This window comes from Acanthochromis polyacanthus, chromosome 10 (assembly GCF_021347895.1).
Source record: "Acanthochromis polyacanthus isolate Apoly-LR-REF ecotype Palm Island chromosome 10, KAUST_Apoly_ChrSc, whole genome shotgun sequence".
Classification (NCBI taxonomy): domain Eukaryota; kingdom Metazoa; phylum Chordata; class Actinopteri; family Pomacentridae; genus Acanthochromis; species Acanthochromis polyacanthus.
In genome coordinates this window covers 26028700-26044669 of record NC_067122.1, presented here as the reverse complement: position 1 = coordinate 26044669, position 15970 = coordinate 26028700, and the positions used below count along the sequence as shown (strand labels likewise).

Below are 15970 nucleotides of genomic sequence, written 5' to 3'. Positions count from 1 at the left end.
CTACTCCTCAGATTCCAGGCATTTCCCAGGAGTGACGGTTCTCCTCTCCTCACCCCAGGAGAAAACGTGTCCGGGCATTCACAAACTGATATCACCGGAGCCCACCTCAGATAAACAGAGACAGAACTGGTTCACTGAGAGAACGATACAAATCAGTATGATGACTGTAAATGTGACCCAGCAGTCTTCTTGTTGCTGCTTTGCATCATTTGCGACAGTATCTCGGATGGATGAACACACCCACAATTATGAAAGATCATTGAGCCATTGATTGAATGACTGTACACATGTGAAATGGGTTGTCTCGTCACACACCTTAGTTATCATCTGACTTTGCAGCTTCCTTAAGCTCTGCTGAGTATTTTAGCTGTTTTTAGTGTGTTGTTTTGTTTTTGAGCGTGTGAACTAAAACTTTGATTAACTGTGGTTAGCAATTATATGCTAAATATTTCTTTCTGGGGTTGGTGGATGGCAATACTGAGCTACAAGTTGAACATAGTGAATGCAGGTTTAATTACATCTTATTATCTGCTAATATTACTGGCTTCTTGCCAGAGAAGTCAGTAAAATTGATTATCCTCATTATTTTGTAGGCCTACAGCAATTAGTTGGCCAAGTTGGTAATGTTAATGTAGAAAATGCATCAAGGTGGTTTTTAAAAGTCGTAACTGCTACATCATGCATTTTTGGCTTCAGTTCTTAATCAGGTGGAGTCAGGGCTATGATTTTAGAAACTGGCAGCAGCAAAGTTCAGTTTGGTTCAGTTTGAAAGTTTCGAAGTATTCAAGGCTTTAAAAGGTATGGTAGTATCTTAAATGATCAAAAACCAAAAAGGTGCACTGTGCAAAGAATAGATGACATCCCACAGCAGCACAAACCATCAAACCAGCACCTGGAGAGAAAACACACAGCTACTTCTCTCAGACATTCATCACCAGCGATGGCAAACCACCATAAGTGCTGTCTGTTCATTAGTATAACTTGAATAGAATGTCTTGAATGACAAGAAAATGGAAAACCATCAGATAATGTGGTAGAAACCCAAGACTGACAAAAACATAATAGCAACAATGGCACCTATACAGAGAGAAACATAGCAGAAAATCACCACAGTGGAGATGCTTTGATAAGCTAACTGCTGAAGACCCTCAGAGACTGATTTAAATCTTATTCTCTATGCTGCCAACAAAATGCCTTTCCTGTCCTACATTGGTTAAAGCGCTGAGCGACTGTATGGGGTTGCCCCTTATAGAGATGGACTTCCTCCCTCTCCCGACGACATCACCTATCACCTCCGGCCTTCTGTTTCCTCTTCCTGTCAGCTGACCCACTCCCACTTTTACAGTACTGTCTCTAGTGACCCCATTCTCATTGCACTGTCTAGATCATTCACTCGATACAGTTGAATGAGTCTGCTTCTGTTGCTGTATTTCAAAGGGAGGACAACATAATGGAGCTCCTGAATGTACCATTATTACAAATCTTTATTTAGCAACCACAGGTTGATCCCTTGAGAGCAAGAATTCCTTTCTCATGGCTTTGACATGTACATTTATTATGTGGGTGGACACTTGAGACAAACATACTAGAATCAACACACATACTAAATGCAGACCACAAAGCAGGATTTGGGCAGCAGGTGAAGAGAGCATGTGGAAAAGCTTATTTGGTTTGGAGGAGTTGTAAAGGTGTACAAATTAAGACGAGAGGAGGAAAAACAAGTTCTCCCCACTGTTTTTATTGCACTCAGGAAGAAGCTTCAGGTTATCATAAAGTACAGCAAGGATCCCACATCCCATGCACTCACAAGTGTACAAACAATGCTATAAATACACTAGACATGGCTGCACATAGTTTAGTGAATACAATGGGTATTTTTCTACTGAAGATATTTATTTTTCCCAGTAACATACAGGTTGGTGCATCAACTTACAGACCGGCAGTTCATCTGATTGCTAATTTCAAAGAACCTATTTCAATGTAGGGGTGCAATGAACAGTCTGGATCTCCTACCACACGGCAAAAGTTTGACCATCATAGTGTGAAATACAATTTTACTGCTGTTGTGTGTTTATGAGGGGAACTTGGAGAACCCAGTGCTCTGCTAAGGATCGTGCCAGTGCGCTATCTTGCAATTATAAAGGAAACGATCCAGACAAACACCAAAATTTAATTGGGTGTGCTCCATCTCTCCATCACCCATGAGTCTTGTGATCTTTTACACCCTTACATTTTACCATCTTTCATTTAGCAAAACCTGTAATATTGTGCAGGCATTCCACAACACAGTTAGTCTCCAAACTCACATAAATCTGCATGACATCCAACAACACTGAGCTTAAATTCATCCTATAGTTGCAAATATTTGTATACATCAGTTAAACGGTGTGTGTATTTATCCTGCAGTCGCTGTCTCTAACAAATTCTGGCTTGAATCTGCATTTGCACTCCCTCTAATGAGGCCACTATAATGAGTTTGTACCAGAGAGAGAAATCTACTCAAAGTCATTAGGCCTCTTAAGCAGCTGGGGCGTTTCCATGGTGATAGAGTAGAAGAATTATGGGTTTGTGCACTCCCACTCACCTGCTTAATCATTAACTGGCTTTTGAAGGCCAGCCATGAAACACACAAACTTTAGATGTTCAAACATGCACAGACACACACACACACACACAAGCACACCGCTAAGCACGGTTTCAAAGCAGCTGTGTAACCTGGGATAGCCAGGGTTGCTATCTCAAAGATTCAAGGGCCTCAGTTACAGGTCATGCCAGTAAAGCACTGCGGGTCATTTTCCTGCTTGACGTCTGTCATGTTTGTTCAATCGCTTTTCCATTGCTGTAGTTGGCTTAAACCTGGGATTGAATTCCATGTCATCAGCTCGAAAAAATAGGTAGACCTGACCAACACCATAAACAGAAGATGTACACCAATGAAATGATCTCGGTGTGTATAGTGTAACATGGAAGACTACTGGCAATAAAGGGATCTTTCATATTGCACAATTCTCTGATGCCATTGTTTTTTTCTGGCTTGTCTTCTCTCCTCCTCCCCAAAATCTTCAAATTCATGCCTCCCATAATCCTACCGTGTCAAATTTACTGTGTGTGTGATGAATGCACAAATCAGCAGCTGATGATCAAGTGTGTGTGTGTTACCATTGCAACGGACTGGCTTGGGAATTTCCCTCTTTCCTCTAAAGTATTGTCTAATAGGCCATTTCTGCCAGTGTTTCTGTGGTAGCAGAAAAACTGGACAGATGGGTAGATCATGGAAAAGTGGGGCTGACCAGGTGGCATCAGGGTATTTCCCAGTGCAGCGTCAGGGTAAAGGTCAAAGGTCACAGAATTGACCAAGTTGTAGGGATGCATGTCTGCTAAAGCTCCTTATCCTCTCGCTCATTTTTTATCCTTTGCTCTGATTTATTCAGCTCCGGGATGGCAAAGAGGGCTTGACTCAGCCTGGTGCCAGACAAAGGCCCTACAGTGCAGTCAGTATTATTCAGATCCCATATCTGCCCAGAGTCCTATGAGATCATCACAATGCTATGTCTCCCTCACAGAAAAGTATTCACATACTGAGAAAGATGCTATTTTGCAAGTGGAAGCGCTGCTTTACTGATGCTGCACAGACAAGGGTAATATACACAGAACAGACACGCCTGCAAACACACACACCACACACACACACACACACACACACACACACACATGCACAGCAGGAGAAAAGAGGCTGCTTTGTGTCCAAGTGGGATTTCATGTGTCAATAGGATTTTGACCGAAGCACTGTCTTTAGTTCTTCCCCAGAAAACTGAGACACACTCTCGGCTTCTTTCTTTTGCCTAAGACTAAGCTTCATGTTCGGTATGAGCGGTCCTTGAGCATTGTATTGTGTAGTTCAAGAGCTTTTAAAAACATAATGAGGAAAATTTTAGTAAATGAACAAATTCTGAAGAGCAAAGCCAAGTGATTCATTTTCACTATATTACTGCACCAAGGAACGCAACAGAGTGATGACTGAAATTGACTATCAGCGTACGTTTGTCGGTCTGTGTGTCTGTGCACAATGATTACTCAACAACGGAATAACGGATTGGACAACTGACCAAGTGATTAGATTTTGGCAGTGACGCGGCTTATAGTCTGGATCCACAGATTTGTTCCAGATTTCTGTATCATTGTCAGATAGCAGCACCACGTCACTGTAACTATGACAACAAGTGAACACTACGTCAGCTGACTGCTGATTATCACATGATTGTGACCCTACTACAAGTCGACCACTGCGGACTAATCAGGATGCATCTATCGGAAATCATCTTGTTACAATATGCTGTCAGTTTGCAATGCAGCTTGAGACCAACAGGGTAAACAGGTCAAGAAGCCTTAAGCAACGATTGGGAAAGTCTTAAAATATCATGAAACAAAATAGAAAAGCTGTCTGTGTCAAGAGATCCAAAAAAATTTAGTCAAGAGTTTCCAATGTATGCATTATTGATACTAGCCCTGGGCAAATCAATCACAGAAAATATATTTTGTTGAATGAGCTCTCTCTCACTTCTTACTTTTCGTTATGTTGAGATAACAGCCAAAAATCTATTTAACAGCATCTGCTACCAGCTGTTAAACCTGGAGGCAGACCTGTAACGGTTGATATGAGGAGAGCTGTTATGTTGAGTCATGTTTGTCAAATAAAGAATGAGGAAATTTTACCACCTTCCAATCATATGCACTAATTCACAGATGATCATATGCGTGCTAAACAAATGAAAACCAGGATTGCCTCAAACCTTTTATGAATCTCTCCAGTCACATTAATGTATTACCAACAAAAAAAATGTGAAAACAAACCTAGATAGATGGCAATGTCGACCACTTTTCATGCTAAAGAGCACTCCCATAGGACATTACATGTGCTACTTTTTGCAAAAGTAGAAGTAAAGCAAAAAGACAAAAGATGGACCTATAGTTCAAGTTATAAGCTATAAACAAATATCACATGCTTTTATTGAAAATGTTAAGTATGAAATATGATTGTTTTTCCACTTAAATAATCAAACTGCTTTAAAAATAACTCATTTTTAAACAAATACAGATACTGATGTTCGCTTGGGCTAAAATATGTAATTCTCCAGAAATTCAGTTTCATCTTTTGTGGGTTCAAAGCAGAGCCAAATGTTGTCTGAAAAACTTAGTTTTAATTGCTAACTTCAGTTTACCCCTAAGGCCAAAAAAATTCCATTTCTCTAACTGTATATCCACATGAATCACGCTAAATTATGGCTGTTGTCAAGTAATATATAGAACAACATAACTAATAACAGGCTGGGCAAGTTTTATTCTTCCAAGTCTTTCTAATAAATCTGAATTCTGCCTTAGAGTATTGCTTGTACCTGTGTGCACGCACACCCCAGGCACAGTCACCTTTCTGCCTCAGCAGCAGGAAAATGCACCACATTTCTGAGTGTCATATGCGCTCCCTAGTCCACTGCTGCAGTGTTGTGCAGTATATCTCAATGGAAGCCCAGTATAAACAGCTGTGCAGAGAATGACCATTGCCTATGCACAATGCACATGTGCACACCCACAATGTGCACGTACACACATGTATCCTGCATACTTTGTAGCCATATGAATCATAGTGATCTTGTCTTCTCACTAGGATTCAAGGGGAATTCCACTCCTTATAGGGCTGGTCTACAATCATCCATAATTTACAGCTCATGGACGATGGGGCGCACATATATATCATACCTAATGTGTTATTATATGTTCTATGTGTGCTAGTCAGAATGGCTGCAAAGCATTTCTACGTCTGAAATTTTAGATACAATCAGATAGAGCAAACAAAACAGGGAACCTTATGAACCTTAAGTGCATAAACAAAAATTCTAAGGAAGGCAGATTCCCTCTCTTTGCATCCTGAGTCTAATTATTGCAGCTGATGTTCAAGTTGGTTAAAACAACACTGTATGCATTGCATCATTGTGGAGATAATGAAATGCAGGAGCTCAACTGGAAACAGCTTTCCGGTGGAGAACACGCAGCTTTTTAAGAGTCTGATCACAGTCAGAAAAGTAATTTGATCTGTAAATGAAGGTGAGTGTTTCTTTTTACTGGCTACAAAATTCATTAAAAACGGTCTTTGTTATGTTGAGCTACTTGTCGGTACAGTTTATAGCAGGATGTGAAACAGAGAGGTCAGACTGAATGAGAATTTGACATCCAACTGAACCACAGAATGGGCTTTTATTGTTGTGAAGGCTCTTTTGGAAAGTGAACAATGGGCACTGACATTTCAGCTACTTCATATTTAAAACTTACGGCAAGATCCAGTTTGTAAAACACGTTTAAGGACAAAATAAAATTGAAGTACAGTTGCTTTTGTAGGCACTGCTTTTGTGTTGTGAAGATGCAGATCACTGAATAGATAATGACAAATAAGGAATAAATGCACACCCAGTGAGGTCACTGACCAAAGCCAGATGACGACAGCAGGCTGCATTTTAATTGCGCTCTTTTGCCCTGCTAACTTAAACCCTCTGAACTCATGGCTGAACTCGAAAGCTACCAATTCAAATCTTTGTTGTGTCTCAATAATCCCAAAGACTCAGCTCTGTTTTAGGAAAAAGAATACACTGCAATTCAGAACTCAAACACACAGGTTCTCTTTTCATTCATACTCAGAGGAATGTGGCTATGCAAAGCTCTTCAACTTTACATGCATGTGGCAGACTTCGTGCTTGCATCAGCCACATGTTACATTTATGTATTATCTCTCTCAGATGATTGTTTTGTCCACAAGCTCTTCCACATGCTCCAAAAATCCTTGACAATAGCCACGATTCATCCTTTCTGCTGGACTAAATCACAGTCAATCCCAGTACTGCAATGCATCTCTGCTGGGACAGCCTCTCCCCTCTCACGCCCACCTGTTGCTCTGCTTCTCGCAGCGTACACCGAGGTGACTGTGGAAACTTATGACACTGCTGCTCCAGCTGGCTTGGATAGTGCATATTAAAAGGCTCCAACTATTCAAGCTCCTACCTGCCTCTTGTCAAACTCATCAAACTTGATTTGAACTCATGAAACGCCCCATAACAACCTGCGAAGGTTAAAACACAAATCAAAGTAACCTTTTAGATAAGCACAAAATCAGACTTTTGATAAAGTCCATTCACAAAAGAATCGACAACAATACTTAACTGTGTCAATTATTATGTTTCTATTCAAATTTGCAAACTGTGTCTCTGCAAGGAAGAAACCCACAGACAATTACCGCCCAACTCTGCAGGTTGCCTCAGTTCTATGGAGCCTTTTAGCATCCTTCAGCCCACTGTTTTGTGTTTTACAGCCCACAACTTTACTGTTTTGGCTCACTGCTCTCATCTGCAGGCAGCTGTTTCCAGCAACAAAAAACAGCTACGATAAAGCCAGTGTATACTTCCTGCCCAGCACCAAACAACACGAGAAAAGTTAGTGACTAGCTGCTGAGCCTAGTGCAGAATTTAGCAGCTAAAGAGCCAGACAAAGGTCGGTGCATGGAGACCAAAACGGAGCTAAAAGGGGTGTAAACTCATCAAAGATTTGCCCTACAAAGCAAGTTCAACATCATCAGTATGTGTTTTAGTTATCTGGCTACACAAAACAACTGCCTTGACACTAATAAGTCACACAATTGTTACAACCTGCAGTCCTGAACTGGTGTATGGATGTGTAAATATATTGCAGGATAAACTGCGGCTGCAGCCAAAGTCAGAAGGTAAAGCTGGCAAATGCTGACTGTGTGAATGCATAAGTTAATAGGCTTATCAATTTTACTGCCCCACGAGCAGATCAGCCTTAAATCAGTCGTCCAATAGATTTATGTATTGCCGGACAAGTTAAGTACACAGATGGAATTCTTTCAGGTGCAGTTCCTGCAGGTATTATACAGCCCTGGGGGCAAGTAGAAGAACACATAAAAAACCATAATTCAAAATGGTCAGTAGACTTTAGTGCTTTAACTAGTCTCTACTTAAGGATTATAGAGCTATACAAAAGCCTGTAGAAATATGAGGTTACCTTTAAATTTCTTCTCGGGAATCACGGGAAATAAAGCCAGAGAAAAACTGGGGTTCATTCTACTGAAAATCTAGATATCTCATATCTCTCCTTGTCAAGGAAAGAAAAGGATTTAAACACTCTTTAAAACTTCATGCCCATCTGGAGACTGTCCCACAATCCATGCACCAAGCTCTGCAGGATCTTTTAGTGTTGGCAAAGAGTGTTGACCAGACAGCAGTAGGTGTGTTTGGATGTGCTGCCTTGTTATATCGAACATAACCTGCTCCGGGGCAGGTTATGTTTCCAGCATAACTTACCACGTACCTTAGCAAGGAGTCAACCACTGTTGTAGGCCCGGAAACCCAGAGTGAAACCAGAAATGACCTCTCTAATGTCATATCCTCCAGTGTCCCATATGGACAAAACCACAACTCTAATAAAAAATCAACTTAAACCTTCATCAGATGATGTTCAATGCTGTTAAAATTTTAATACATTTTCTTAAAATAATTTCTCAAATAAAACCACCAAAAAATTCTCAAATCTTGATTCTACAAGGACAGGAGTTGCAACTTTTCTCTTCCACTGATCATTACAACCTGAACTTCCTTGTGTTTTATAACCACAAACAAAACAAGAAACTGGAAACACCTGTCACACCTTGTTGTATGTGAGTCTGAAATAGGTATTGTTTTGCTTCATATTCTGGCACGCTACAAACTAGATAACAGAAAAATTGAGCAATTAATATTTAAAGTAAACATCAGATCTAGCAAAAGCCATTTAGCAGCAGCTAATCAGCAGACTTAAAGAGCATATAAACAGCTGGGTGATCCTCAGGGATCTCCATGCATCATCGCGTGTTTACCCTGGTGGGGTGCACCTCAACACTTGTGTGTTTGTATGTGTGTGTTGAAAGAGACGGGAGTGACAGACGAGGATTTCCCCTCCAATCTGGGCAAAACCTGAAGACTTGCTTAACGACACTTTGTATACACACCAAACACATTTAGTAACATCCACATAATCCTCATGCACTGACAAGGCGAGGAAGGATGGGAAAGAGGTAAAATGAGCAAAGAAGAGGCAGAAGTAGCAAATGTGGCAAAAAATGGGGCTGTTATAAAGTGGTGGAAACAAGATAAAGCAGCACATGTGCAGTTTGTCCCCTTTTCTTGCAGCTCTAGTCAGTTGAGTTAAAAAAAAAGAAAAGAAAAAAGTCTATTAAGTTGGAATTTATAATCACTATCACATGTTTACCTGCCTGGCGGCTGGCAACAAATAACACTCAAGACTACAGCTCTGTAAAGCACACAGTGCAAAAACAAGATGAAATCATACATCTAATGCATTGGTCACATCATGCCTAATTAAAGCTCCTGCTGAAACCCAGGGAACATATTTATTTTTTCATTGCAATGTGGAAAAATGTGACTATGCAGGGGGGCAACCGTACTCCTCCCAGAGAAAACACATAGTGGTGGAAACTCATTGTATTTGCAGCTATTTCAACACAAACGCACGGTGTGTCTCCAGGGATCCTTATGAAGAACTCACTGCTGGTGGTGTCCGATATCAAACAATTACTAGCATGACCGCCCAAACTGTAAACATCTCATCTCCTCATCCAGATATTTAACTTGACTCAGGATGAGTGAGATTCACTTCCTAGAACAACAATCAAACTGAGGATGAGGATTTGGTTTCCTGGCTGTCCAAGCAGCTGAGGGGGGAAACCAGAGAAGCATTATTTATGTGTTTAAGCTGCACTATCATTGAGTTTTCTTAGATGTACAACTTCAGAGCAAATTACAGGTTAAAGGTGGGTGTTTCCAACTGATTCTAAACAGATATGGATGTAGTGGAAAACCAGCAGAGAATGAGCATAGATCCAGCTGTAATTTCCTACTTTAGTAAAGCTGAGTTAAAGCAATGAGGGTCCTGCAGCGAGAAGTGTGAGAGGAAGGAAAAACACGCATAGTGGATGTGTGTGTGTTTGCAGAGGGCACCAGGGTTTTGACAGCCACCAGAAATTAACTTCACACATAAAACAAACATGCAAATCCAAATCTGACGTTTTGCAGCAGGGTTCCAGGGTGACAACAAGTTGCCTGGACTTACATTTGGTGCCTTTGGAGTCCATCGTGCTGCTGATGCTGTCCATGTGCTGAGATTTACTGCAGGGCCATGAGTGACTGAGCGTGTGAAGGCGTGTGGAGAGCTACTGCTGCTGACACATAGAGGCGATACAACACAGATCCACAGGTCGAGAGCTGCAGGCCGCTGCTGCTGCTCTGCTGGGTCCTAAAGTCTGAGCCTTTTCATGAAGAAATGGTTTCCTGAAGTTGATAAAGTCTGACAGGATGCAAGTGTGATATTCTTACCACTGATGCCGCTTCATTCCTGGAGGGTATATAGGTTTTTGTAGCTTTTTTGTAGGACAATTTTGCGTCCCTTGTGTCCCAACTAAATCTACACAAGACGGCTACTACATGAAGGTGCTTTGTGCCATTTGTTTAACTTGGACAAAATTGTAAGTTTGAAAGTTACGGAGATTGTGTTGTGATTCTGTCTGCATTTGGCTGTTTCCCCTAATTTTTTTTATTGTGGAATAACAAGTCTAGACTTCTAGTTTCTTTACTTTTTGTGTTTACTTTTTGCAGCAACATTTAAACTTTCCAGGAGTGCATGGGTGTTTGTCTTTGTTCACATTCATTATTATTATTATTATGACTCTGCCAAGGAACACGGCAGAGTTCTGTGATGATTGGCGTACATTTGGTCATCTGTTTATCTGTGTGCAACATTACTCAAAAATTGAATAATGGATTTGGATGAAATTTTCAGGGAAGGTCTGAAATGACACAAGGACCAAGTGATTAGATTTTGGCAGTGATGCAGCTTATAGACTGGATCCACAGATTTATTAATGATTTCTGTAAAATTGTGAGATAACGGTATGGCGTCACTGTAACTATGACAAGTGAATGGTGACAATCACATGCTTGTGGTCCTACTACAAATCTACCGCTGTGAACTTATCCATCAGAAATCATACGACGACTGAGCAGTACTGCGCTCTCTGAGTTCTTTTAAGTTAGTTAGTTAGTTAGTTACTTTTTACTTTGGGGGGAGTCAACCTTGTGTGTCACTTTTGTGTCAAGTCAAATCACTCAAATTTTTATTTTGTTCATTTAACGGCCATTGGACCAATGTGTGGCATTACAAACTAACCCAACAAGACCCAGTAGTGTTATTTATGATGTCAATGTACCTGAGTAATTTAGAGATTAAGTGTTAAAACACTGCAATAGCTACACAAAATAAAACTTTACTGTGATAATGAGTAATAAGGGTAAGCCCCACAGTATTATTCACTCTGAAAGCTAATCTGACTAATTTAGAGCGAAAGTTACTTCCTACAGAAATATCCATGATAACCAAAAAAAAATAAAAAATCCTCCAAGGAGTCCATATGAGCAAGGTTTGCGTTCATTGCTTTTTCTCCTTTCTTTAATCTTTCTGTTTTTATTATATTTAATGAAATATTTTTGAGGAAGGCCTGCACAGTGGTGCCCAGATAGAAGATCCCTGGTTTGCATCCTGGCCTGGGCCTGGTAGCTTTCTGTGTGGAGATTGCATGTTCTCCCTGTACAGTGTGAGTACTCTAGCTTCCTCCCACAGTCCAAAAAACATGCTGAGGTTATTTGATGACTCTAAATTGTCATTGTAGGTGTGAATGTCAGTGTGATTGTTTGTCTCTATGTGTAGCTCGGTGATAGACTGCTGACCTGTCCAGGGTGTCCCCTGCCTTCACTCTAAATCAGCCTGGATAGACTCCAGTCCCGCCCCCTTCTCTGCAACCCCAGTGAGGATTAAGCGGTGTATAGATAATGGAGGGAGGTTACTCCAAAATCCATCCATCCATCCATGGATGGGTTTTGGAGTATCCTCCACCCACCAGGACCATCCACCCCATCAGCTGACATGATGGCTGCTGAGGGAGACTTCAGATAAATCCACTCCCTCCTCTGATGCGACTGCAGCTGCAGAGGTCATAACTGAGAAACCACAGCCTTAAACATCATCCACTGTATCTGCATCAGTGCTCATTTGTCAATGTCTCAACTTACAGACCAAGTTTGTTGCTTTCATAGCTTATATAGGCTGACTGTATGCTATTTTGAATAGTTTGCAACTATTTCTTAACAAACCGGAGTAAGACTTCTCTTTCCCCAGTAGGGGCAGCACCTGGTTTAATTACTACGTAAATGTGTTTACTTAAAGGCATTAAAGGAGATTTAATTTCCCACGACTTTGAATGTAGCATGCGCATGCGCACATACAACCTCTCCCTCACCCCCCTCTAACCTCCCCCCTCTTAACATTTACGAAGAAACGCCCCCCTCCAGAAACTTGCGTAGCACTCCTGAAGTTGTCTTTTACGGCTGGGTCCCCCTGGATCTTTATCTGCCATTATGTAAAAAAAGATGAGCAAAACAAGTCGCCAGCTAACTACGAAGCTATACCAAAGCAACACGTAAGTCCAAGGCGTACGTAATCTACGTAACTAGGCCTGAGCCGGAAGATTTTTGATTGACAGGAAAGGGAGCAAACCAAACGCTTCGGTCCGAGCGCATTGATTGGCTGATGTTTTTCAGGTCCTGCCATGTCCACAGTTATTTTTTTTAATTTTTAATTTTTTTAGAAACCATACATACAAGTCCACTAAAGGTCAGTATATTCATTTTATGTGAATCAGACAAATTAAACAAAAAAAATCCTCCATAATGCCTTTAAGCACTCTTGTATGTATATTATATTGATATTCAGAGTATATATATTTTAAAAGATAGTATTGTTCTTAAGGGGGGCATCTTATCTTGGTTTACCAAATTTGTAATATGCACTGTGTTTAAATAAAGGAATTATGTTTTTAAATTCAACTATCCTTCTCTATTGAGTGCTTATTTAGTTTTTTTTACAATGTTTGTCAATTGATTATTTAAGTATTTTGGTTTCACAAAAAGTTATATTTAAGAAACTAAAATTCTAGTGTTGGCTGTATTCACCCTTGTTTCTGATCTTTATGCTAAGCTAAGCTAACGAATGCTGCCTCCACCTACACGCATAATATGGTTGCCTATCTTCACATTAAACTGTGAAGTGAATAAGCAAAATAGTTTCTTTAAAAAACAGACTATAGCAAGTAGGACCAATAAACTGAGCAGACGGATTTTGAAGTTTTTGAAGTTTAATTTTCGTGACAAAATCAAAAATAACAGTATTCAAAGGAAGTAAAGTCTTCAACAACCCTGGATCTTGGTCGGTGTGTTAAATTCCTTGCAGAGCGTTTCTTTGTGAGTGAATATAATCTCTGTAGCTACAAAATTATTGGATTATCATTCTAAAAGAATATAAATAATAGTGAATGTATGGATGACTACAGCCCTCAGCCTAAAACATTTAGTCATCATTCTATTGCAATGAGTAGAAAACGTGGAACAGGAGGATGCAACTGCAGTTTTCTTTCTCTATTTCATCTACTGGATTGCACATTCTTTTAGGTTTACCGTACAGCTGCACAGTGAACTGTATCTATTGATGACCTTTTAGCTTACATGGAAGTGATCTGCTAAACTGTATATTTGCATTCTCACTTTGGTTTTCATTTTCACACAAATCAATGCAGGTCTCGCATACAGTTGAAAAGGTTTTGTCCACCTCCAATTGCTTGTTTCTTTCCATATCAATTAGTGTAAACTAGAGGGGACGCTATTTCATGTTAAAGAGCAAAAAAAGAAAACAAAAAACCCAAGGGACCAGGTAAACAAAATGCATCCATAAACCAAAGCGAAGTGATGCTGCAGGCTCCCACTCATTCTAATCACTCACACCGATAAAGTGTCATAAATGATATACTGTATCTACATTCTACTCATTCAGATTGCTGGTGCTGCACAGTCATAACTAAGAGAGCATAACAAATAAGGCAAAGCCAAAATTCTCCTCATTATGTTTTCGTCCTGCAGCTCTGGTCACAGACACTCTCATGTGGCCTTATAGGGGCATCCTCCACTCCATCCTCCAGGCTTAGAAAAGCACAACACCACCGTACGACAGTCTCTATTGCTTACACTCCACTCCTGCACGTAGCTGCGGCTGCATCGCAACCGTCTAACATTCAGAGTAGTTTAAATCAATCCACTGGACTTTAGGAAAATTCCTTGAAGACGTTTCACCTCTCATCCAAGAGGCTTCTTCGGTTCTGGTGGTGTTTGGTGTTGCCTCAGCTTCTAAACCTCTGTGAGGTGTGTCCAGGGTTATTATTCCAACGACCGATACCAAAACTCGTCTGACTACTCAACGATGGTCGTTGTGAGTATCGGTGGGGGTCATTGAAATGCACAGATGTCACTGAACCCTTGTGTGCTAATGGTGGTCATTAGCATGAGTCTGCTGAGTAGTTCTTTTGGGGAGTTTTGAAAGGACCTGATTGTAAATTGGTGAAAGACAATGTCAGAGATGGCTTCTTTCACTGCTCTCTCAAACCATCTGTCCTCCCTGTCCAGAATCTGAACATTGGTGTCCTGAAACAAGTGTCCTTCTTCCTTAAGGTGAAGATATGGATGCCGAATCCTGTCCTGAGGAATTGGCTCTCCTGTGTTGAGCCATGCGCTTGTTAAGTGGCTGTTTGGTTTCCCCTATGTAGAGATCTGAGCATTCCTCGCTGCATTTAACTGCATACACCAGGTTGCTCTTCTGGCTGTGTGGTGTGGGGTCTTTTGGGTGGACCAGTCTTTGCCTGAGGGTGTTATTTGGCTTAAAAAAGACAGGGATCTGGTGTTTGTTGAAAATCCTCCTCAGTTTTTCAGACACACCAGACACTAGTCTGGAAAATAGCCCTGGACACACCTCATAGAGGTTAAAATGCTGAGGCAACACCAACCACCACCAGAACTGAAGAAGCCTCTTGGATGAGAGGTGAAACGTCTTCAAGGAATTTTCTTAAAGTCCAGTGGATTGATTTAAACTACTTTGAATAACCATGACCTGGATGAATGAGAACCTACACAGGCAACCGTCTAACAGTTTATCAGTCCATCTGTGCATAATGTCCGTGTGGCCTTCCCTCGGTGTCCTGGAAGTCCACTCTGGTGTGACCAGAATTTGGTTTGTCGTGTGAGGAGATCTAGAACAGGATCTCAGGCATGGCAGTGTAACTGAGTAAAAGAATCTTCCTGTCCCCTCCTGCAGTCTGGCTCTACTTATGGCAGTATTCAACGGAAGTCCGTGAGCGATTAAAACAGTCGGGCCTGTTTCTTTAGCTCATTCCTCTTCCACAGAGCCAGCCGGTCGAAATCTTCCATGGTCATACCGAACACTTGCACAAACTCCTCTGGGGACAGGTGACGCTGAAAACACAGGGACAAGGAGACACACAGTTTTCAAAAGAACCCAATTGAGTCTCACATTCCTTTACTACACTATCATTTCCAGAAGGTCTCGTCCTTCACAATGTTTTGGGAAATTTTGGGGGATTAATACCTCCGAAATATGAGTGTACGTTCAATGATTCCACACATGTTGAGCTTTTCCCGGCATCAGAAAGTAATCAGGGGGTTTCTTGGCTGAGAATGGGCCTTTAGGGAATGACTACATACAAACAGCAAACATGACCGGTCCAGGTACAGTAAAAAGTAATCTGTGCATGTTGTCATTTCCAACCACTTCAAAAACCAATGATATCATTTTTGGTGCTGGTGCTACGTCCAAAAAGTTGAACTATGACACTTTGACAAAATTACTGTCTTTATTATTGACATTTACTTTTGAATAGGTATACGTATCATTTATGCAGTCGTCTTTTTTCAGCTACATTGTTGGATTTTCCTCCTCTTTTCTAGATGGTCAATGAAACAAC

At 40.9% G+C, this 15970-nt stretch overlaps 2 protein-coding genes across 9 annotated transcripts in view; both read right to left on the bottom strand.

Annotated features, from left to right (window-relative positions):
• The window catches only part of afap1l1a (actin filament associated protein 1-like 1a), a 30703-nt gene extending 20407 nt beyond the window's left edge, over positions 1-10296 (bottom strand). The window contains exon 1 of the mRNA XM_022200388.2: positions 10168-10296. Within this exon, the coding sequence (XP_022056080.2) occupies positions 10168-10210 (43 nt within the window). The 5' untranslated portion in view covers positions 10211-10296. The remainder of the gene's footprint in view (positions 1-10167) is intronic.
• A 2986-nt stretch (positions 10297-13282) lies between these two features.
• ablim3 (actin binding LIM protein family, member 3) overlaps positions 13283-15970 on the bottom strand; it is a 52372-nt gene continuing 49684 nt past the window's right edge. For all 8 annotated transcript variants that reach the window (XM_051954630.1, XM_051954634.1, XM_051954628.1 and 5 more), the window contains one exon: positions 13283-15461. The gene's annotated coding sequence lies outside the window, so the exon portion shown is untranslated. The remainder of the gene's footprint in view (positions 15462-15970) is intronic.